Consider the following 24,017-nt stretch of genomic DNA (forward strand, 5'->3'; position numbering starts at 1 on the left):
CCTAAGCACGTTGGAGGGATCACGATGGTTTTCCACACTAGATCTGAAGAGTGGCTACTGGCAGGTGGGGGTCCACCCGGAAGACAAGGAGAAGACGGCGTTTTCTACTGATAGCGGTCTTTACCAGTTCAACATCATGCCATTTGGTCTCTGCAACGCTCCTGCCACTTTCGAGAGATTGATGGAATTCGTTCTGCGAGGATTGACGTGGAAAACTTGCTTGGTGTATCTCGATGACGTTATGGTGGTAGGAAGTATTTCGGTCGCCTCAGAAGCGTACACCTTCAATTGAATGCCAAGAAATGTCAACTATTCCAGCAAGAGGTAAAACTTTTGGGACACGTAGTTTCACCTGCAGGAATCCAAACGGATCCTGATAAGTTAGAAGCTGTTCGTGAATGGCCCCGACCGATGGATAACCACCAACTAAGAAGTTTCTTGGGCCTCTGTACGTACTACCGTCGGTTTGTCAAAGGATTTGCCGATATCGCCAAACCTCTTCACAAGCTAACTGAAGACAAGACGCCGTTCATTTGGGATAAAGAGAGTGAAACTGCCTTTCAAAGCCTCAAGATCTCACTGTGTACAAGTCCTATACTCTCTTATCCGAAAATAAAGGGGTACATCTTGGATACTGACGCGAGCAATAACGGTATAGAAGCAGTGCTATCACAAGTCCAAGAAGGGGAAGAAAGGGTCATCGAATACTATAGCAAGGTGCTGTCAAACCCGGAAAGAAATTATTGCGTGACAAGAAGGGAGTGGCTGATGATCGTAAACGCGGTGGGACATTTCCATAAATACTTGTACGGTCAACATTTCAAAATTCGAACTGATCATGCGGTGCTGAAGTGGTTGTTAAATCTCAAGTATCAAGAGGGATAGGCAGCCGAGTGAAGAGGAGAGAGAAATGGAGTTGTATACCGGATCAAGGGCCATCTCAAGGCTAAGATGAAGGTGGTTCACTTGGACCGTCTGGTTCCTTACGCAGGAGACAACGACCAGGTTTAGTTGTTCGGGGCGAACAATCTTTTAGAGGGGGACAGTGATATGAATAGTGATAATGTGGGCTCAGAAGAAATTAAGTCAGTGGAATGAGAAAGTGGGGAGAAGAGAAACGTCAATTTTAATTAATAAAATTTGATATTGACGGTTAAAAATAAAGTTTCTTTAAAATATAGCGAACTCAAATATAAAAGTCGTTGCAATATAAATACAAGGTTAATTTATTGTTCGTTGTGGGTAGATAGTTCGATAACGCAAAAATTTAAATGTGTTATTATCTTTTCATATGGAGATAACAAAAAAACGCACTACATTCAGTTGTGCATATATTATTGTAGTAAAAACAAAACAACTCGCCTAGAAATATTCAATATAAGTTCGTAAATTAAATTGAAGCATTATACGTTTTGTTTCAATTTGAAAATGGAAAATACAGATCTAAGAAAATTATCGAGAGAAAAATTGAAACTTCATCCAAAAATGAAAGCATGTTTCCTATCGGATTTCTTTTTTTGGTAAGACCTGTCATTTTTATTTTAATAATGTTGAGGTACTTGCTTTTGAATTCAAACCAACCGCCAACAAAAGCCATGATAGTACCGATGTCGGTACCACCAGCAACCACTAGGGGCGGGGGTGAAAGCCGACAGGGGATGAACGACCATGTTTTTTTTTGTTCTTCTCTGTAGATGAGTGCAGAGGTACCCTGTGTGATTTTTTTTTCTGTGCTCTAACTGTGTGATTTCGGTCCTTTCCGAACTACATTAGATGTTGTTGTTGTCCAGACCTTCTGGTTTGAACTAGGTATGTGTTTGCGGTACTAAAATTATTTCTGTGTCGCGCGAAATGTATTTTAACAATAATAAGACACAAATATGTCACACGTGGGTTGGTGATGTTTCCATCATGTTTTATAAAATCCGCAATTATCTCGACCATCCCCATGTATCACGCTTTTAACATTTGTAAGCTTGCGAAGCGTAAGGTAGCCTTGTTCTAGTTTCGCTAAATTTATAAAATCGTACGGACCACGTTTTTTATCCTAAAAGAAAAAAAAGGGACCAAGTTTTAGAGTTGGTCTGTGGCTTTTCATGATTTATAAGCACACTCCTTCATTTTAATCCCCTTTAATTATTCCGAGTGACGCTTTTGTGTACTAAGTAGTTATTGCTCAACGTTTTTAACCCAAGTGTAAAAGTCTCCACTCTCCATCCCGGGAGCAACCAATTATATTTATCTTCCAGGTATCTGCGTGGGTTTTCCTTATCTAGGGATATGCTGTATTTAGGTACTTCCGCCATTTAGGTACACGCGCCCAACATATTATTCAGGCCGCCATCTTGCGTCGATGAACCGGCTCAACAAAGAGCTGGGGTCGACCGGACTGTGTTTTTGTTGGTTGAGAAAGGCAATTAAAGTAGGTTTATATTGAAACGTTTCGACTTCCTTGACTTTTCCTCGATGATTTCTTTTTTCCCTCATTTGGAAATACGAAACAAAAATAATGAGAAAAGAAATATTTATGGATCTTACGTTGTGTTTTATTTTTCATTTTGTTTAATTAGGTTCTAACGAGAGGCCGTACTTTCGGAAGGTTTTTTCAAAGATGAAATTAAAACGATTGAGCACACTTCACTTAAATTTTATTTAACAAATAATCGAGTGTGGTGGTGTTTGGTCCCAACAAATGGTAGAAATGAATAAATGAATTTAATTACAGAAGTTGGTGGAAATGAAATTTGACTCGCGGCCCACGAATTGAGATCTGACTCATAAATAAATGACTAAGCTAGGCAAATACAGAAGTTTCTGGCGTGAACAGCATTATGCGAATTATGTGATCCGATTTAGATTTGAATTATTTCCCCAATTAAATTGAACCCGACGCGATGCCCTGGAACCTCTCAGTCTAGCCTGGTCTAATAAAGGGTAAAATAAAAGGGGTAAAGGTTCTAACAGACTAACAAGAGTACCTCTCTTCACGTGTCAGCTGTACCTAAAGGGTCACTATTCACCTAAATTTGGCGCCGGACCAACAGCTAATTGAGAACGGTGGACACTGGCGGTAGCTTCCCCTGAACCGCGAGAAAGTCCCAAAGCGACGAATAATGATTTAAGGTGTCCCCTTTTTTATAATAATTTAAACTAGATCGCCTTGTCGAGAGCACGTTTCCCTAATCGGTAAATGCAAGAAGATCACATACTTCGCGATAAAGAATTTAATTCAAGATTCTAAAGAGTCACGTGGTCATCAAATGCTCAAAGAAAATAATATAATTTTTATTTTAACACTATAGTGAACTAATGTTGTGTGAATAATTGAACCGCGACTACAATTTAAGTACAAGAATTAGAAAAATAATTTACCTTGTAAATGTTAAGCACGTGGCACGACCTGCTGTATAATAACCGGCCTGTTCATTTTATTAAAAAAGCATTGCGAAAATGTTTCCGAGAAAGAGCCAATTTTCGCCCATGAGGGCGCCACAGTACGGGCGCTTCTAAAGAATAAAAATGCGGAAAAATATGTTTAGACATGATTTTAGAGTTAAGATTGAGTACAGTAAGTTCATATTTTCTTTGTAAAACAAAACTGAATACCAGTGTATTTTTGTATTTTTGATTTTAAATTCGAATGTCATTTGAACGAGAAAAACTCTGGGTGACAAAAACTTAAGATGAATAATATCCCCAAAAAGCGTCCGTACACTAGCGCTCTGCGGGGATCACTCAAATTACACTTTTGAACAGGCCGGTTATACCGAGTGACTATAAATGATTGAAGGAAAATAGTGGATTGGCAACACTGATGCAGTTGGTAGTGCAAGTCTTCTCGTGTATCATCTGTCAATCATTCCTATTTAGGTTAGGGTAAGTCACGAAGTACATTGTCGATTTAGATTTTTTTGACGTTTGTTTCAATTTTAAAAATTGCGTGTGTCATGCCAACGATGTTGCCAACTAAAGATTTCAAATGTGTTACCAACATAACAAAATAATTTTCAATCATTTATAGTCACTCGGTAATACAGCAGGTCGTGGCACGTGGTCACAAAATGGCTGCTGGAAGTACTGAACGTACCTACTGCTACCTTGAAGATCAAACCCCCAGTGAATCAAAAAAGCCTTGTTTCCCGTCCCGCATTCGGTTTTATCATTTCTGGCGCACCCCACTTTCGCAACCCCTACTTGACCAAAGTGACCAATCAGCTCGGTTTTACTTTACGCCGATCGCGACACCTTCTCGATATCTCTAGAACTTTTGAAATTACAGTTTCCGTTTTTCCACCATTATTTTAAATGTTTAAATTTTAGACATTTGTTAGAACCAGACCGAATGTACTTAATTTGTTGTTGAATTAGAACTCTGAAAAAGAAATAGAATTAAACAGGAACACTGAATTACCGACTCTATACAATAATAAAAATCAGCACCAAGAATTAAACAGAATTAAAATGAAACAGACAGAATTAAAATGAAACAAACAGAATCAAAATGAAACAGACAGAATTAAAATGAAACAAATTAACATTATTTTGAAACCTAAATTGGGCTTGAAACGCTGTTACGTAAGTGTCATGTCATGCAACTAAATTCCGTTGATCTGCTACTTCTAAAAATTGTTCTACATTGGTTTTATTCCCCAAAACTGTTCTAATTAATAATTGATTCGTAATTTTCATTCTCTCTCTCTCTCACTCGCACCTCTGATTCTACTCCCGTTCTACTTTGCTTTGTTACTTTTCTAACTAAAAGTGCAAACGATTCTAGTTATTTTCTACGATAAAGCGCTCTGTTTCTAATTTGCAATTCTCGCCCTTTAATTACAAATATGCCACAACTTTGAGAATGCTAAAAAAATAAATTAACCTAATGAACATTGATTTGGTGGTTCTCTCAATTTGAAACCTGCTAACATCAAATTCATTAATTCAATTATCCCCTGATTTTAACTGGACTCCCCAAATTGTCGAACGAGTAAATTTTCTTTTCCCATGAAAACTGATATCTTTTTGTTGTGTTCGGACCGGGCGCGTACCTGCATTTTCAAAGAAAGTTTGGCAGCTTTTAACTTGAGGAATGTGGTATCATTCTTGCCGACAAAGACATCACTAAAATTTGCAGCTGACCAGCATTTCCGTTGCAAATGAACGGTATTTAAAACATTTCTTCAGTCGAAGAAGATCGCCGTCTCGTAGCTCAGCTCACTTTTACCAGAGCCAGGCTCGAAAAGAGCCGCGTCTCGTTTTTTGGAGAGAGGAGTGAAATAACAGGCACTTTTTTAGTATAAAAACCAACTTCACTTTTCTCGGCCGGCGCCGCCTATTTTTTAGAGCAGTTGGGACTAAGGTGCACTAGCAAAACCGGAACGCAAACGGTGCCCGGTGACAATATGTACAACGAAAATAACAATTAATAAAATAAAATCTTTTCAAAAGTTCACACTCACAACAGTTTTTAGCACTAATTTGTATGTGTTTGTTATTGGTTGTTCCCACTTGTCTCATCCCAATTTGAAAGTTTTCTTAAGTAACTTCGTCAACAAATTTTTGTCGCGGTTTTGTTTGCATTTTCCCAGTTTTGCTGTAAATGTAAATTCTTCCTTACCGCGAGGGTCTCTCTTTTGAAGAGGTTTTGCTTCTTCTAACATCCCAGGGTTCAACATGACCTCACGCCCCCCTCGTAAAATTTAAAAATTTTGAGACCCGAAAAACTTAACGATTGGCAGGGCTTGTTCAATGTTGACCTGAAATGTCACTCATGGTGTAAGTTGTCCCCGACTTCCTTGGCACAAGCTTTCGGAATTGTGATCTCCCTGAGTTTGTGGGACCTGACAAGCGTTGTTTGTTTTTGCTTTGTAATAGTCATACTCACCTCAACCGATGAACTTAGAGTAGCTCAATTTGTTGACTTAACGTAAAGCAGCTAGGACTTTCCTTTAGTAACGTAAAGCAGCTAGGACTTTCCTTTAGTAACGTAAAGCAGCTAGGACTTTCCTTTAGTACTAAATCACGGGTAGGCGGGAAATGTTAAAGTCGTAAGGATAGGTTGCCACAGACCACCGCACCATGCAAGGCCACTCACCCCTTCTATAGCGTATCTGCCGCACATTGTAAATTTACTTGGAAAAAAAAGGATGCTAAAGTTCTCGTTGAGTAGTCTTCTCACATTTGGGGAGACTTGGGTGCCCTCTCCTGAGACGTTTATTAGTCATTAATCTCACACGTTACAAAGATTATAACATTGAATAAATAGCTGATTATAATTGTATAGTTTTATTTGCACTCTTCTATGTGGTTCAGAAACCCTGTTGGAACGAAATCTGGTACTGTTTAAATTGTAAAAAAAAAACACAACGTAGGGAAATTAATGAGGTACGATCACGCGTTCTTGGCCATTTTTGAATCCCGCGGGTTTTATGAATGACATTTTTTTTTTTTAGTTGTGAATCATTAAAACTGGTCTCTTGGACCAACCATTAATTTACTTTTAAATAGAGGCAAAAAAAATAAATAAATAAATATTGTGTTAATAAGTATTGCTGGTGTTATCAGTGTTATCACTTATCACTCATTGCACTAAAGTGTGGTCGCTGAACAGATGGAATAATAAAAAAGGGATGTGGCGTTAGTTGCGTAGAACGATATACGCCGAAGTCTGTTTCACAATGAGGCAGGTTCTTTGCCATTTTTCATTTTTATAAGAATATGATATAGTTGATAGACTGAGAAAAATGTTGCATTCATTGACGTGCACATCTTCTCGAAATATGAACACGTGGTCAAACTGCCGAAGCGAGGTTAAAATTAATGAGATGCCGCCAAGTAATTTTTGTGGAGGTATGTCAGGCATTCAAAAATATGCGCACGTTTTGAATAAGCCAATTGGACGCTGCTGTTTAAAATACGCGAACACTAGGGGGCGGTTTTATTACTCCATCTGTTCAGCGTCCACACTTTAGGTCACTAGGTCTTTTTCTTTTCAATCTTCGGGTTGAACCGTCCTTTACCAGTAGTTGTGTGACCTCTGGATTGACGTGTTCTCTAACTCTTTTTGGTGTTTTTGGGCTGAGCGTTTTATTTCATCGGCAATATACGGGATGTTTAAGTCCCGACGAATATCGCTGTTTCTCGCATATCTTGGTGCATCGACAATATTACGGAGCACTTTGTTCTGGATAGTCTGTGTCATTTTTATATAGCGTTGACTGGTACAGCCCTAGAGCTGAATACCATACAGCCAGGACGGCTTTAGCATCTGATTATATAACAAGACTTTGTTATACAGGGTGTCCCAAAAATGGCGTACTAACTACTTACTACCGTATCCAGGATGTTTAAATGTACACGAAAAAAATATAGAAAAAAATTTTCAGACAAAAAAAAATAATAATTATTATTTTTATTATTAACGGTAATACAATGTAAACAAAGATGTACTCGTACTTCATTACCTTGCAATGTTACCGTAGTGGATTTAAAATATTTTTTTCGATTTCCAAAGCTTCTAAATTCACTATTGTGCAGGATTAGATATTGGTAGTGAGTAATCTTGTACTTTGTGATAATATGTACGATTAGAGGTGGCTGTCATGACAATTTAATTCATATATTTCAAAATAGTGATGGATAAATAACCGGTCATTTATTTTTGGTCAAAGTTGACCGGTCCTTGAACGGTCAATTACCAGTCATTATTGGTCAAAAAGTAGGAACTAGTTAAACATCACAAAATGATTCTTTCAATGTCAAGGATTATTTTAATACCAAATAATGGTTCTTAATTCCATTTTTTATAAGATTTATCGATCGATAAATTACTGTTCTAAAATTGTTTAAGTGAGGTTAAGTTTGAATTGTTTGAAGTTATACTTTGTTTTTTCTTTAACATATTTGCTTGAATTTGAACTTTTTGTTAATTTAAAACGCTTTAAACGTTTCAACACAAATGTGTGTGTGTATTTTCAGTTTTTTAGTTTCTTTTAAAATATGTACTTAAACATTCGTTTAGAATTTAAAAAAGTAGGTAAGTATTTTATGAAAATAAAAATATATCGTATGTCATCTTAAGAAGACAGAAAAACGATTGAAAAACAAAAACCACTTCTTCCTATTAGATAAAAAGCGTAATCGTTTTCCACAATGATCTTTATTAAAGTTTTAGATGTTTTGTGACCAAAAGTTGGCCAGTGACAGCTCCGGGCTCCCAGGGGGTTTTTCGGGGCAGAGGGCGTGGGTTCGGATTTTTAAAAAATGGGCGCCAGGCAGCTATTGTCTTGAGCTGGTTGTTGCTTGTCCAGCTGCCGGGACAAGTGCTCAGATCTTACTCGTCGAAGGTAAGTAAAAGCAAACGCTTTCTGTTCGTTAAACAAATTTTGGTTTATTCGGTTACTGCAAAATTATCCACAGAACAGTCTTTGGTGGTTCGGTACTGGTTCACACGAATGCGATAATGGTTCGCTTGTAACTACTAGATGAAAATTGAAAGATGCGGAACCAGTACTTTTTGGTGGCCTTAATATCTACTTTGGTCGTAACCAGAAAAGCTTTTCTTTCACATGTGACCGAATCTTAAACTAAACATGATATTCTTCGACGAAATAAAAGATGTTTTGATTCCTGATGAGGAACCTCCCGAACTTAGACTTCCTTCTGATCGAGCTAATTATTAAAAGTAAACTTAATGAAACCCAAGGTCAAGATTGGGGTGTCACCTTGACAAAAAATTAAAATTGATCCTGATAGGAAAGCTTAAATCGGTGAAGTTCCGAAACGTTAAATTTGACTGAAATTTCTTTAAGTTGACACTGGAGATTGAATGAAAAGGTTCTTACAAAAAATTCTAAACATTTGCAAAGTTTCAAAAAAATTTAGTGAACATACAAAAATTATGAAAGCGAGAAGCGAGAAATTCGAGGCGTTCCTAAATTTTGCAATGCCGCGGTAAAAAAATATGGCGACTTAGCTTTATGACGGGTCTGTTGTCTCCTCGAATAGCGTCCTTTTGACTTGCGGTGTGACCTTGGCGATACGGTGCTCAAAATAAACGATCGCCTCTGCGAACGATGTTCTCCAAAATGGTCGCCTCTGCGAACGATCTGGCTACGAATCGCCCTGCGAACGATCTGGCTACGAATCGCCCTGCGAACGACCCCTAACGAATTGTCGTTAGTGTTGTGAAAATCGGAAGATTCGGTAATTACCTTTCAGCGAAAAAGGGGGTTCTTGGCGCTAAATCGAAGTCCTTCCGGCACTCCTTTACTCAAAAATTTTCGGTACTCTAAAGTTGCGATACGGTACTGGATCAATTCATCCAAACGGGATTGACTCTAAACTGGATCGAACCACCCCTAATACATGGTCTTAGTGAAATGAATTCAAAATTGAACGATAATTACCTCTATAGTGCGAGGGGTCACTCGACCACGAACTCTAAAAGGCGCTTCGCTGGCGTCGCTTCGACGGCTCTCGACGAAGTGTCCGACTTCCGCATTTTTAATCTCGGTACCGCAGTCCCATAAATCGCGAAAATCGTCACGCGCGCGATTCTCGACCTTATTCAGTTGTGCTATAAGGCGGGCTGCGCTTGCGTGGTACTGCGCAATCAAAAATGTGCATTTCCGGTGGTACTACACGTGCGCGTGTCATGACAGGTGGACCGTCATGGCGTCGGTTTGTTTACCTCGAAATTATACCGAGCGGGAGAATTCAGATTTTGGACGGTATTGTGTCGGTAAGTCGTGCACGTCTATCCTGATGTTACTTGCCGTAACTCGCAGGTCAAAAAAAGGACAGGAAGAAAGATGGGGTTGAAAAGAAGGAGATGACTTTCCGGCAAGTTACTAAAGAGGAAAAGGGACCCAACATTGCCGTACGGTCACCTATCGCTGAGAAGAGAAGAAGAGAAAGTGAAGAGAAAGAGAAAGTGAAAGTGGGGTTCTGAAAGATAGGTTGCAGCTCGCCAACCTAGAGGCGTGAGGCCACCTCAGCCTGACATTTGCGGGGGTAACATGTGTTCTTCCAGCCCCCCCGTGGTGGCTGGCACAAATGACTCTAAATTGAAACTTTCCGCTTCCGGAACGAGCGACGTAAAAAACTTGAAGGCAGGGTGGGCGCGTCGCGCTGCCAAATGCCGTGCGTTAACTGCTAGTTCCGGGTCTTCGAACTGCGATCTATTAGCCCCGCGAGCATAAGTAGGACCTCGTGGCCTCCTACTCCGGCCAATCGCCATTGTGGCGTTTCGTAACGCTACACTACCCCCCTCCTCAAAAAGAAAAAGGAAAAGGTAACTCAGTTGCCTTTTACTTTTTACAAAAAAACGAAGATGAAGTCTTCACAAAAAAACGTCAAAATTTGATCACTGGAAAAGTTTTGGTTTCGCCACGAAAATGGCTTGTCGATATCTGCGCGTATCAAACGATTGAAAACTGAATCTCAATGTCAATTAGTACTTGAGTACTGCGGTATGATGTAAGTCAAGTCCGGTTAAATGTCATAATTTGGGGTTCTTAAATAAACTTTTCCTGAACAAACTCCACGGTAAAATTTTACTGTCGTCAACATTCCAAAGGAGGACAAAAGAATTAATCGAAAAATTGAACGGTACGAAAAAGTGAAATGCAAAGCTCGCTACGGTTCTTCGGCTTCTGCCAGAGATCCTCTGAATTCTTTCAAATCTTTCATGTGCCAAACACCTAGATCTGCGCGGTTCTCATCTTCGAGAGCGTACGCGAGTTTCGATAGTTTTCTCGTTATCGTGCACAGCACGTAGCGTGGCGCTAATTTTTGCGCAAAGTCTTTCGCAGCGCTGGAAAGTACTTTGTTGCGTTTCCAAACTTTGTCGCCTACAAAAAATTCAGCGTCGCGCTTCCGAAGATTGTACGAGCGTTCGTTGCGTTCGTGCGCTTTGTGAAGGTGCTGGGTTACATCCTGCAAGATGGTCTTGAGGTGTTCTAAATTTTTCGCGTGATCTTCGCGATCAGCTGTCGTCAAGGTTTCCGGATTTTCCGCTACTTTGCCGTAAAATTCACCGGTACAGGGTACTACCCTACCAAAATTGAGAAATGCTGGACTGAATCCGGTTACTTCGTTGGCCGCTGTGCGAATCGCGTACCCGATCTTTGCCACCTCGGCATCCCACTTTTTGTGAGCGCCTTTGACGTAACTTCGTATGGCAGTGCCAACTGTGCGGTTGTATCGCTCCACAGGGTTGCTCTGAGGGTGATACTTGGCTGTGAACCAGATCTTTTGAACTTTGTAGTTCTCGCAAGTCTTTACAAATTCGTTTCCGACAAACTGCTTGCCGTTGTCGACCAAAATGAATTGCGGTACACCATACACAAGAAAAATTCCGTTCTCGATACATTCTGTAACTTTTGAGCTCGTAGCTTTTCGTAACGGAAATAGTACAACGTACTTCGTGAACCAATCTACGATCACTAAGAGATACGAATATCCTTTCGTGGACGTCGGTAATGGACCAATCAAATCAACGGAAATCATTTGCCACGGAAACTGAACCTTTTTTTCTTTTCCCATAAGCCCTGCGCGAGCGGTGTTCGGTGCTTTTTGCTCATTGCAAACCTTGCAGTTTCGAACGTAACGAATGACGGAACGACGCATTTTCGGCCAAAAGTGATTGATGGATAACCTTGAAAGTGTCTTGTAGTACCCGAAATGAGCTGATGTCGGTGCATCATGACATGATTCTAAAATTTTTGTTCTTTGATTTCGCGGTACTAAAAGCTTCCACTCCGGGACGTTGCCGGGTAGTACAATTTTGTTCGGTACGAATCGATACACGAAACCGTTCTCGACTTTCCATGATGGATTTCTTTGAGGATTGGCGATTATGTTGTCGCGAAGTCGCGTGTACGACTCGTCCAAATCATTCAAGTTCACGCCGAGAAAGCTGTCAATGTCTACCGCAGCAATTTCTGCAGGTAGTCTCGATAGTGCGTCCGGTACTACATTGAGCTTGCCCTTACGATGGACCAAATCGAATGAAAATTGATTGAGCTTGACACTCCATCGCGCTAACTTGCCTGCTGGGTCCTTCATTCGGTTTAACCAGAGCAATGAATAATGGTCCGTCACGATCGTGAAATGGGTGCCCTCAACGTAAGGTCTGAACTTTTCCAACGCGAACAAAACGGCTAAACATTCTCGTTCCGTAACGCTATAATTTCGCTCGGCTTTTGTTAGCGAACGGCTGGCGTACGCGATCACTCTCTCATCTCCGTCTAAATCTTGCGTTAAAACTGCTCCTAGACCGGTGTTTGAAGCGTCAGTTTGGATCACGAAAGGTTTCGAGAAATCAGGACTTGACAATACGGGTGCTGAAACAAGTGCATCCTTGATTTTCTGAAAAGCTTCCTGAGCTTCAGGAGTCCACTCCGTTTTCTGTCGCTTTCGCTTTCCGGTAAGTAACGCGTTTATCGGGGACATGAGGGTCGAAAAATGAGGGATGAAACGCCTATACCAAGAACACATGCCTACGAAACGTTTGATTTCGGTACTAGTCTTCGGGACTGGATAGCTCACCATGGCCGCTACTTTGTCTGGATCGGTACCTAGACCATGTTCATCGACAATGAAACCCAAATATTTCAAACTTGAGCGGAAAAGTTGACACTTTTTCGCATTCACGGTGAGTTTCGCGTCTCGAAGACGTCGTATCACCTCCCTCAAAACTTGTACGTGTTTCTCGAATGTCGGGGCGATAATGATTAGATCGTCCAGGTAAACAAAGACGTGAGGTTCTAGTTCAGGTCCGAAAATTCTGTCCATGAGACACTGCTGCCTCTGGGCTGCGTTTGTCAGTCCGAACGGTAATACGTTAAAATGAAAAAGACCTCTGCCGGGAATCGCAAAAGCTGTCTTCGGTCTAGACTCTGAATCTAACGGGATTTGCCAAAAAGCGTTCTTGAGATCGATCGAACTGATGTACTTTGCTCCTCGCAACATACTGAGAATCCTGTCGACACGCGGTAATGGGTAACTGTCACGTTTTGTCACGGCATTGAGCCTGCGACCGTCAAAGCAAAGTCGGTATTCACCGGAAGATTTCTTTACTAACAAAATTGGAGAAGACCACGGACTGTCAGAAGGCGATATGACATTGTTCTCGAGCATGCGGTCAATTTCTTTGTTGACTTCCGCAAGCATGTACGGAGACCACCAATACGGACGTTGTTTGATCGGCAATGCTTCTCCCGTGTCGATTGTGACTGTCATTTTGTGTGTCCTCCCTAACTTTCCGTCGTTGCTCAACAAATCTAAATTTTTCCGGATGATCTCGGTGATCTCATGCCGATCCGCGCCACACTCCGTCACCGCGTCACATTCTGGTACTCTTACGATATCCGACGCTACTTCAATTTTGTGACCCGCGAAATCTATCTTGAGTCCGAATAATCTACAAAAGTCGCACCCTAATATGACGCTATGCTGAAGATCTGGCACGTAGTAGACACGAATTCGCCGTCTCGACGAGTCTAACACTGCTTCTAGTTCGATAGCTTTGGTTACCGGATGTTGTTTTCCGTCGGCAGTTCTGATGGTTTTTAGCCGAGATGGGAAAGTTTTTCCACCTGCGCGAAAATGAATTAAATCGGCTCCTTTTCCACCAACTATAGTGCAATTCGAACCGGAATCCACGAGTCCTTCAGTTTCCTTATTGTTTAGACGCAGTCTGATAAATGGCCTATTGTCATTGGTTTTGCTGACGAAAATGGAAGCGGAATTTGCCCGAGAAGGCTTGCAAAACTCTTTGACTTCGTCTAACCAAGCGTTCCACTGGGTGTCCGTACGTTTCGCGATGATCGATGCGTTTACATCGGCCTTGGAATGTTTTAGGAACGTAGCACGGCCGCAAGTCTGCCGCGTCCCTACTGCGCGTTTCCCGACGGATTACACTTTTTGCAGGTCGCCAAGGTGACGTCTGGCTCCCCACAACGGTAGCAAAACTGCTTTCTTTTCAGTCGACAGTTCATGAACGAATGATTCGGCTGTTGACAATTCCAGCACTTGAACGACCTGGAGGACGAACTCGCGGGTTCACCCCGTCTGGCTGAATTGCCTGAGGGTTCCTTCACGACGATGGCGCGTGGACTCGCTTTCGCGGGTTCGCTCGCCCGAACATATGCCAACTCTGGCTCCAACACGCAAGATGACTTGGGTGCAGCGCGATGTTTCTGCCGCAAAGCCGATAACTCCTCCACTTTTTTGCACAACTTAATCAACTCCGGTACGGTGACAACTTCGGTGATGCTAAGCTGGTTAAGGTAACATGGAAGCAAATTCCTCCGAATCGTCTTTACCTTGGTTATCTCCGCCGGTGGTCGACTAAGTCTAGCAAAAAGCGTCTCCATAACCGCAACGTAAATGGTTATCGACTCGCTTTTTCCCTGAAGCCTGCCCTTGATTTCGTCCCACAACAATTCATCGAAATCCGGTGGAAGAAATTCCTGTTTCAACAACTGAACCACTTCGTCCCAATCGCTCAATCTGCTCCGAACAGAACGATACCAAATCAGCGCTTTGCCGCTAAAGAGATCAATGGCCGCGTTAAAAAGGTCCCTGTTGGTTGCGTTTCGCGCTACCGACAGTTCCTCTACCCGTTCCAAGAACTGGTTCACCGTCATTCCATTTTCCTCCCCGTTGAAAGCTACGCCCCAGGTGTGAATTGGCACTAGTTTCGGTTCCGGAGATCTCGCGTGAGGGTGCACGTAAATGGGAGTAGTCGCGACGACTGGTGGCGCTTCCACCGTAACCGGGCTCGCTTCTGCTGCCTTGTCGTGAAGATCAGCTTCGAGCAACAAACATGTCGCGTACGCCTCATTTCTATACTCCGCATCTCGCTCGCGTCTCATTCGCCGAATGCGAAATGAAAGGTGCGTTAGACGGGTCTTCAACCGTTTGAAGATCATGTCTTCCGCCGTTCCTTCAAATTCTGTCAAAATCGTGCGTATGCTCTCAAGGGTGTCCTCAATGGCCTGGACCTCGGTGTCGTGATCATACTCTGCGTCATGAAGTGACAGAAAGTATTCGTCCGGTCGACCTAGTTCTTTGGACAGAGCTCTCGCTAACAGTTTCCTCTTATCGTCCTGGTTTCGGCTAGTCGTGATGCCGCGTATACGCAATTCATACGTCAGCTCGTCAGCTAGTAAATGCTTGACCTTGAATTGTTCGTCCATTTTGACGAAGACTCACCGCGATTCCACGGGTCGGTAACGCAATAAAAACGCCGGTCAAAACACTACCAAAAAACAGCGCGCAACACGATAGTCGATTCCGAGAAAAGGTTTTTGTCGTCGAGGGTACAAGATAAGACCGCTACTCAAACAATGAATTCGCCGCTAAATTTCCGCTTCTCATTAACACACAATCAAAAAATTCAACTTTCAATAAACCTTTACCAACTCCCTTTGCTCCGATTGAAAAAAGTGACTGAGCCTCAATGAAGATGAACGATAAACGAAAATTTGTGGTTGCTCCAAAAAATCGAGCCCCACGTTCTGGGCGTCAAAATTTGTGTGACCAAAAGTTGGCCAGTGACAGCTCCGGGCTCCCAGGGGGTTTTTCGGGGCAGAGGGCGTGGGTTCGGATTTTTAAAAAATGGGCGCCAGGCAGCTATTGTCTTGAGCTGGTTGTTGCTTGTCCAGCTGCCGGGACAAGTGCTCAGATCTTACTCGTCGAAGGTAAGTAAAAGCAAACGCTTTCTGTTCGTTAAACAAATTTTGGTTTATTCGGTTACTGCAAAATTATCCACAGAACAGTCTTTGGTGGTTCGGTACTGGTTCACACGAATGCGATAATGGTTCGCTTGTAACTACTAGATGAAAATTGAAAGATGCGGAACCAGTACTTTTTGGTGGCCTTAATATCTACTTTGGTCGTAACCAGAAAAGCTTTTCTTTCACATGTGACCGAATCTTAAACTAAACATGATATTCTTCGACGAAATAAAAGATGTTTTGATTCCTGATGAGGAACCTCCCGAACTTAGACTTCCTTCTGATCGAGCTAATTATTAAAAGTAAACTTAATGAAACCCAAGGTCAAGATTGGGGTGTCACCTTGACAAAAAATTAAAATTGATCCTGATAGGAAAGCTTAAATCGGTGAAGTTCCGAAACGTTAAATTTGACTGAAATTTCTTTAAGTTGACACTGGAGATTGAATGAAAAGGTTCTTACAAAAAATTCTAAACATTTGCAAAGTTTCAAAAAAATTTAGTGAACATACAAAAATTATGAAAGCGAGAAGCGAGAAATTCGAGGCGTTCCTAAATTTTGCAATGCCGCGGTAAAAAAATATGGCGACTTAGCTTTATGACGGGTCTGTTGTCTCCTCGAATAGCGTCCTTTTGACTTGCGGTGTGACCTTGGCGATACGGTGCTCAAAATAAACGATCGCCTCTGCGAACGATGTTCTCCAAAATGGTCGCCTCTGCGAACGATCTGGCTACGAATCGCCCTGCGAACGATCTGGCTACGAATCGCCCTGCGAACGACCCCTAACGAATTGTCGTTAGTGTTGTGAAAATCGGAAGATTCGGTAATTACCTTTCAGCGAAAAAGGGGGTTCTTGGCGCTAAATCGAAGTCCTTCCGGCACTCCTTTACTCAAAAATTTTCGGTACTCTAAAGTTGCGATACGGTACTGGATCAATTCATCCAAACGGGATTGACTCTAAACTGGATCGAACCACCCCTAATACATGGTCTTAGTGAAATGAATTCAAAATTGAACGATAATTACCTCTATAGTGCGAGGGGTCACTCGACCACGAACTCTAAAAGGCGCTTCGCTGGCGTCGCTTCGACGGCTCTCGACGAAGTGTCCGACTTCCGCATTTTTAATCTCGGTACCGCAGTCCCATAAATCGCGAAAATCGTCACGCGCGCGATTCTCGACCTTATTCAGTTGTGCTATAAGGCGGGCTGCGCTTGCGTGGTACTGCGCAATCAAAAATGTGCATTTCCGGTGGTACTACACGTGCGCGTGTCATGACAGGTGGACCGTCATGGCGTCGGTTTGTTTACCTCGAAATTATACCGAGCGGGAGAATTCAGATTTTGGACGGTATTGTGTCGGTAAGTCGTGCACGTCTATCCTGATGTTACTTGCCGTAACTCGCAGGTCAAAAAAAGGACAGGAAGAAAGATGGGGTTGAAAAGAAGGAGATGACTTTCCGGCAAGTTACTAAAGAGGAAAAGGGACCCAACATTGCCGTACGGTCACCTATCGCTGAGAAGAGAAGAAGAGAAAGTGAAGAGAAAGAGAAAGTGAAAGTGGGGTTCTGAAAGATAGGTTGCAGCTCGCCAACCTAGAGGCGTGAGGCCACCTCAGCCTGACATTTGCGGGGGTAACATGTGTTCTTCCAGCCCCCCCGTGGTGGCTGGCACAAATGACTCTAAATTGAAACTTTCCGCTTCCGGAATGAGCGACGTAAAAAACTTGAAGGCAGGGTGGGCGCGTCGCGCTGCCAAATGCCGTGCGTTAACTGCTAGTTCCGGGTCTTCGAACTGCGATCTATTAGCCCCGCGAGCATAAGTAGGACCTCGTGGCCTCCTACTCCGGCCAATCGCCATTGTGGCGTTTCGTAACGCTACAGTTTCATTGTCATAATCTACTTATTTGTTGTCATAATCGATTTCTTCGTTGTCAACAGCTACGTAAATGAAATCAGACAACCCAACATAACCTCATCTCATTAGTCCAACAGTCATCATATCCTATAATCTTCAACATTATAAGCGGGAAATTGAAATTTTAAAAATGACTGGTCAAATACGTCAAGTCATTGACAATTATTGACCGGTCAAATAGGTCATTGACTAAGTCAATTACCGGACCTCACAACACTATTTCAAAATAATTTTCCTGTTAAGTGCCACTTTCAAGGACCGCCAAATCAGCAATTAAGGCCAATAGAATTTTTTAAACATTTTTCTGACGTTTACGGTAGTCTCTTCTACACCGTAGTGCACCGTTAGTACGCCATTTTTGGGACACCTGTATATAGACAACTGTGAATTTCTACCTATCAACCAGTACATTTTCTTATATTTTAGGACGACTTCTTTCTTTTTCACATGCTCTTTTCGCTTCAACTTTGTCTGCAGAGTCATTCCGAGATATTTCGCCGTATTAGCGTAGGGTATTATGATGCCATTCATGTTAACATTATGGTGACCCGCTATTCGTTTATTTGTAAAAGTTATCATATGTACCTACAGATTTTGCTTCATTCAGTTTGATTCGCCAGACACGAGTCCATTCGGTTATTTTATCACAAGGAGTTTGCTATCTTCTAGTGCTACTGCTAATTTCACGACCAACTGCTAATTTCACGACCAACTGCTAATATCGCCGTGTGATCTGCAAAGGTGGCCATGGTGATGTTGTTTCCTTTTGGTAGATCATGCGTATACAGTAGATAAAGCACTGGGCCTAGAACGCTGCCTTGGGGCATTCCGGCCTTTATATCTTTGAACTGGGAGTATTCATCTTCTTGTTTTACCCGAAATATCCTTCCAGTGACGTATAACTCCAGCAGATGCACATATTGCTTTGGCAAGATCTTGTTCAATTTACTCATCAGTCCTTGATGCCAGACCTTATCGAAGGCCTGGGGAACGTCCAGGAATACCGCCGAGCAGGTTTCCCTTCCCTCTAATGCTTCTTCTATTACGTTTGTTATACGATGTATCTGGTCGATTGTATTATGTTGCTGCCTGAATCCGAATTGATGGTTCGGTATTAAGTTTTTATTTTCAATTGTCGGTTTTAGTCTTTTTAAGAGCAGTTTCTCAAAGAGTTTGGAGATAATTGGCTAAACCGATATAGGCCTGTATGATTTAACCTCGTTTCCAACAGCTAGGCATATGTTGCAACCTGATTACTGCATTGAACAGGTATGTCAACATTACTATTGCTTTTTTGGGCAGGTTTTTTAGTAGTTCACCGGGGCTTTCTTTGGATTAAGATTTACTTTAATCTCGTTGGCGATTCCTTTGGAGTAACAAGGGGAATTTTTTCATCGTCTTGGTTATTATATTCTTCCTGGCTCATGGAATTATTTTGAGCTGTATAGTGTTGGAATGTTTGCTCGAGAAAATTAGCAAAAGCCTCCGCTTTTTCTTTAGCGCTTTTTGCCATCCGTTGTTCTTAATGGCAGTATATGTATATGTTATTGGTTTCTTCAGCTTCCTGGTAGCTCTTCATAGTGAGTAGTCTATACTTCTTTCATTTGTCAGTTCTCTTAGGTAACACTTGATTGAGGATTGTTTCAAGTTTATAATTTCACGCTTTAATTGTTGTGTAAAGTTGTTTAATTTGGTTTTGTCTGGTGCGTTCCTAGTTGTCTGCCACTTTCTCCTAGCCCTTCTTTTATCTCTCACGAGTTCTCTTATTTCTAAGAGATAATTGTTGTCCACTGTTTTGTATGTGTATGGTTTGGTGTTATTCCATGCTGCTTCTTGAATTTGTGCTATGAATTGATCCGCTGCTGTATCCATTTTTTAGATGTACGTTTAATTGAAATTCAATGAATGAAATGAAAATCAATGAAAACCATTGCGCATGTTGGTAAAAAAAAGAGAGATGGCCGCTTGGCGGGATCTTTGAATGGCCCACTCGATTCATCACGATGCAACAATTGTTTCAGTTGGGAACTACCATTAATCGTAAAAGGATGGAGAAAAGAGCTCACCGAAGATGACCTTTATAAAACACTCGAAAATCACGAATCCAGCCGTTTGGGAGATAAATTAGAGAGTCTTTGGTCAGAAGAAGAAAACTTAAGCAAAAATCCATCTTTAGAAAAAGCTCTTACAAAACTCTTTGGTTTAGAACTTGTCCTTTATGGACTTAGCTTTTTTCCAATACAACTGACCACAACGTAAGATTACTTTTTTTGATGTATCAACGACTTACTTCAAAATTGTAGATTGTTAATTCCTTTTTACATTAAAAGATTACTCGATTACTATACTCCCAATCAAACGGAAGTAACTCGACAACAAGCATACATTTTTGCTTCCGTCCTTGTCTTACTTTCACTGATTCGTGTCTTGTTCGTACATTGGTATATGTTTCAACTTCACATTTTGGGAATGAAAGTTCGAATTGCCTGCTCAGCACTCATATATAGACGATGTTTAAAATTGAAAAAAAGCACTCTAGAGAAAATTTCAGTGGGCCAACTGGTTAATTTGCTGTCGAATGACATCAACAGATTTGACACCGCATTCATGTCTGTGCATACTCTATGGATGGCTCCTGTTGAGTTAATTGTTGGAATTTATTACATGGACGTCACACTTGGGCACACTGCCATAACGGGCGCTGCAGTTTTAATACTTACACTTTTTTTTCAAGGTTAGTGAATCATTTGATAAACAAAAATATAAGTATCTACATTTTAGTCTACTTGTCAAAGAAAATTCCTGACATCAGAATGCAAGTGGCTGTGAAAACAGATAACAGGATTCGTTTGATGAATGACGTAATATCCGGTATTCAAACAGTCAAAATGTATACTTGGGAAGAATCATTTGCGAATATAGTGAAACAGGCCAGAAGGTAAATATCCAATTTAATTTACAAATAGTTAACTTTAATTTTTTAGAACGGAAAGTGAACGGGTAGTGGTTGCTAATCGGTTTCGTTTAACCAACAACACCTTAAAAATTTATATGACAAAATGTTGTGTGTTTTTGTCAGTACTGGCCACAGTATTAACTGGAACGCCTTTGACGTCGCAGTATGTTTTCGCTTTAACTAATCTTTATGAAAGTATTAAAAATTCCATAAACATTGCCTTACCAGCGGCTGTCATCATATTTCCAGAAGCTCTAGTTTCAATTCAAAGAATTAAAGAGTTCTTATTAAGGACCCATAATGATTCGAACAATCTAATTAAGGCAAATGGCAAACCAGATAAGGTAGATAATTGCATTGACAAACATCATCAAACTTTTCAAAATAAAAATACTGGAGTTTACATAAAGAATCTTGGAATAAAATGGGACCGATCTTTATCCAATTACGTTTTAAAAAACATCAATTTTCATGCTTCGCTGGGAGAGCTAGTAGGTGTAATTGGTAAGGCTGGGAGTGGAAAATCAACTTTACTTCAAGTGATTATAAAAGAACTCGACCCTGTGAAGGGAACTAGAGAAGTCGAGGGAACAACTTCATATGCATGTCAAGAGCCTTGGATATTTTCCGCGAGCATTAGACAAAACATTTTATTTGGGCAAAATTTCGACTCAGAAAAGTATCAAAAAGTGATTAAAGTTTGTGCTTTAGAGCACGATATTTTCCTATTTCCTTATGGGGATCAAACTCTTGTCGGTGAACGAGGTGTGATGTTAAGTGGTGGACAAAAAGCTCGAATTAGTCTCGCTAGGGCTGTTTATAGAGATGCTGATATTTATCTCTTGGACGATCCTTTATCAGCTGTTGATGCTAACGTTGCCCAACAAATATTTAACAAATGTATTCTAGATCATTTAAGAAACAAGTGTGTAGTGCTGGTTACTCATCAGATCCAGTACCTTCGAAATGTGGACAGAATATATCTTCTGGAAACAGGGACTATTGTTGATAGTGGAAAATATGAAAACTTGGTGTGTTTAGATAAGTACTTCACAGAAAACAATGGCGAAAGGTTTGCTGAGACTGTAGACAGTCCAGGTTTAAAAGTTTACAATTTACCGCTCGAGACAAAAGAACATCGAAGTTCAGGAACCACTGATAAAAAAATCTATGGAGCTTATTGTACAGCCGCTGGTCACTGGTTATTCACATGTCTGGTGCTCCTGCTATTTACCTTAGCTCGGTTATGGGGAAGCTTTATAGATATTTTTTTGACATTTTGGGTTAATTTAGAACAAGAAGCTGCATATTTGACGTCTGAGCTTTCAAAAATGTTCACCACAAGTAACTGTCTATACACTTTTGCTGGGCTTTTAATGTGTTTTATATTGACAAGTCACATATCTGCACTACTCTTTTCTAAGTTCTGCAGTAAAGCTTCAAAAAACTTACATAATAACATGTTAATTACCATTCTAAATACCACAATGACTTTCTTTAATCATCATCCCAGTGGTCGAATTCTTAATCGATTTTCAAAAGATATGGGAAGCATAGATGAAGAAATTCCTGTGAGCTTGATGAATAGCATCATGTCATTGCTCACCGTCTTGGCGACACTTGTGATTGTTGTAGTAACAAATTATTGGATGATTATACCGACCGTTCTACTTTTGATCTTTTGTGCATTCTATTTTATTATATTTCAATCTACAAGTAGAAATCTTAAAAGGACAGAAGGAATTAGTACGTCCCTATAATGTGATTTTCAATATAGTAACTAATTTAATTTTAGCCAGAAGTTCAGTTTTTACACACATATCAGCTTCACTTCAAGGTCTAGCTACAATAAGAGCTCTCAGTGCTGAAAAAATCTTGATACAAGAATTTGACAATCATCAAGATATTCACACTTCTGCTTTCCACTTATTGATATCAACGTTCTCAACATTTGGATTTTGGATAGATGTTATGTGTGTTTTATACAATGGTTTAGTAATTTTCGCTTTCTTTTTGATTAAATTTGGTAAGTTCATACAATTTTATGAAAAAAATATTTCTTGTCTAGGTATTTATAGAAACACACGTAGGGTCTGTTGGTCTAGCTATATCTCTGTCAAATTCGTTATTATTAGTAATGCAATATGCCTTGAAAACATGGATGGAACTCAATGCTCAAATGAGTGCAGTTGAACGAGTAGTTGAGTATTCGGAATTATCTTTGGAACGAAATGATGGAGTTGAGAAACCTCCCGAATCATGGCCAACTTCAGGAAATATATCATTTCACTCAGTTTCTCTCCGATATTCTTCAGACGATGTATATGTCCTTAAGAAGGTCTCATTTAAGGTTAAGTGTAAAGAAAAAATTGGAATAATTGGTAGAACTGGCGCTGGAAAGACTTCTTTGATTTCGGTTCTGTTCCGCCTGTTCCATTTTGAAGGATCTGTTGTAATAGACAACATCGACACCAAATCAATACCTCTGAGAGAGCTTAGATCGAAAATTACGGTTATCCCTCAAGACCCTCTTTTGTTTTTGGGCAGTCTACGTAAAAATTTAGATCCCTTTGGCCAATACAGTGACCATCAGCTTTGGAGGGCTTTAGATGAATTTGAGCTGAAAGAAGTTGTTTCCAACTTACCTTCAGGCTTGGAGAGTATGGTTTCTGAAAAAGGTTCGAATTTTAGTGTAGGACAAAGACAGTTGCTGTGTTTAGTGCGAGCAATGCTGAAAGAGAGCAAGATAATTGTCTTAGACGAGGCAACAGCAAATGTGGATTTAGAAACTGACGAATTGATTCAGTCCTCAATTAGGAAAAAGTTTCAGAACTGTACTGTTTTAACAATTGCACATCGAGTGAATACAGTAATCGATTCTGACAAAATTTTGGTAATGGATGAGGGATTGGTTGTCGAATTTGGCCAACCACATCAACTCTTACAAAATCGTGATGGATCCTTTTATAGATACGTTAAAAAGAGCGGTGTGCAAGCAATGGCTGACTTGACAAAGACAGTCGAAAATGTGAGTGGTTTATTTCAGTTATAGTGGCTTTGTTTGAATTTTTCTCATTTCAGTCAGAAGATGATCATGTCAGTATGATGTAAAATATTAAAAGAATTTAATTTTAAACTTTAGTGTTTTCAATAATCAGATTTGTTTAGTTTTTATATTCTAACAATAAGATATCATTGTTTGTCGTTATAGTTTGCAATAAAAACTGAAAGAATTCACCAGAAATTATTTTTAATTGGTCTCGTAGGTACAGGGTTATTCTAAATGATTGTAGTCGAAGTAGGCCATGCCCATGTTATTACGTTTTTGCCGCTTTCATGTGAACTGTCAGTTGTATCGCTTGGATTTCCAGAATTATTTTACAATTATGTTAATCACAGTCA

The 24,017-nt window shown here is 40.6% G+C and overlaps 1 protein-coding gene across 2 annotated transcripts; it reads left to right on the forward strand.

The window, feature by feature from the left end:
- Positions 1 to 1,337: 1,337 nt before the first annotated feature.
- LOC138127827 (probable multidrug resistance-associated protein lethal(2)03659) lies at positions 1,338 to 23,850 on the forward strand. 2 transcript variants are annotated; one of them, XM_069043904.1, is made up of 8 exons: positions 1,338 to 1,520; positions 19,681 to 19,914; positions 19,963 to 20,393; positions 20,441 to 20,597; positions 20,644 to 22,361; positions 22,411 to 22,641; positions 22,694 to 23,643; positions 23,697 to 23,850. In XM_069043904.1, exons 1-8 carry the CDS (start codon positions 1,429 to 1,431, stop codon positions 23,724 to 23,726), a joined length of 3,843 nt encoding a protein of 1,280 aa, XP_068900005.1. In that variant the 5' UTR covers positions 1,338 to 1,428; the 3' UTR covers positions 23,727 to 23,850. The 2 variants fall into 2 exon arrangements, with proteins under 2 accessions (XP_068900005.1, XP_068900006.1); XM_069043905.1 differs by lacking the exon at positions 23,697 to 23,850 and having other exon boundaries at positions 22,684 to 22,950.
- Positions 23,851 to 24,017: the final 167 nt, after the last annotated feature.

This window comes from Tenebrio molitor, chromosome 4 (assembly GCF_963966145.1).
Source record: "Tenebrio molitor chromosome 4, icTenMoli1.1, whole genome shotgun sequence".
Classification (NCBI taxonomy): domain Eukaryota; kingdom Metazoa; phylum Arthropoda; class Insecta; order Coleoptera; family Tenebrionidae; genus Tenebrio; species Tenebrio molitor.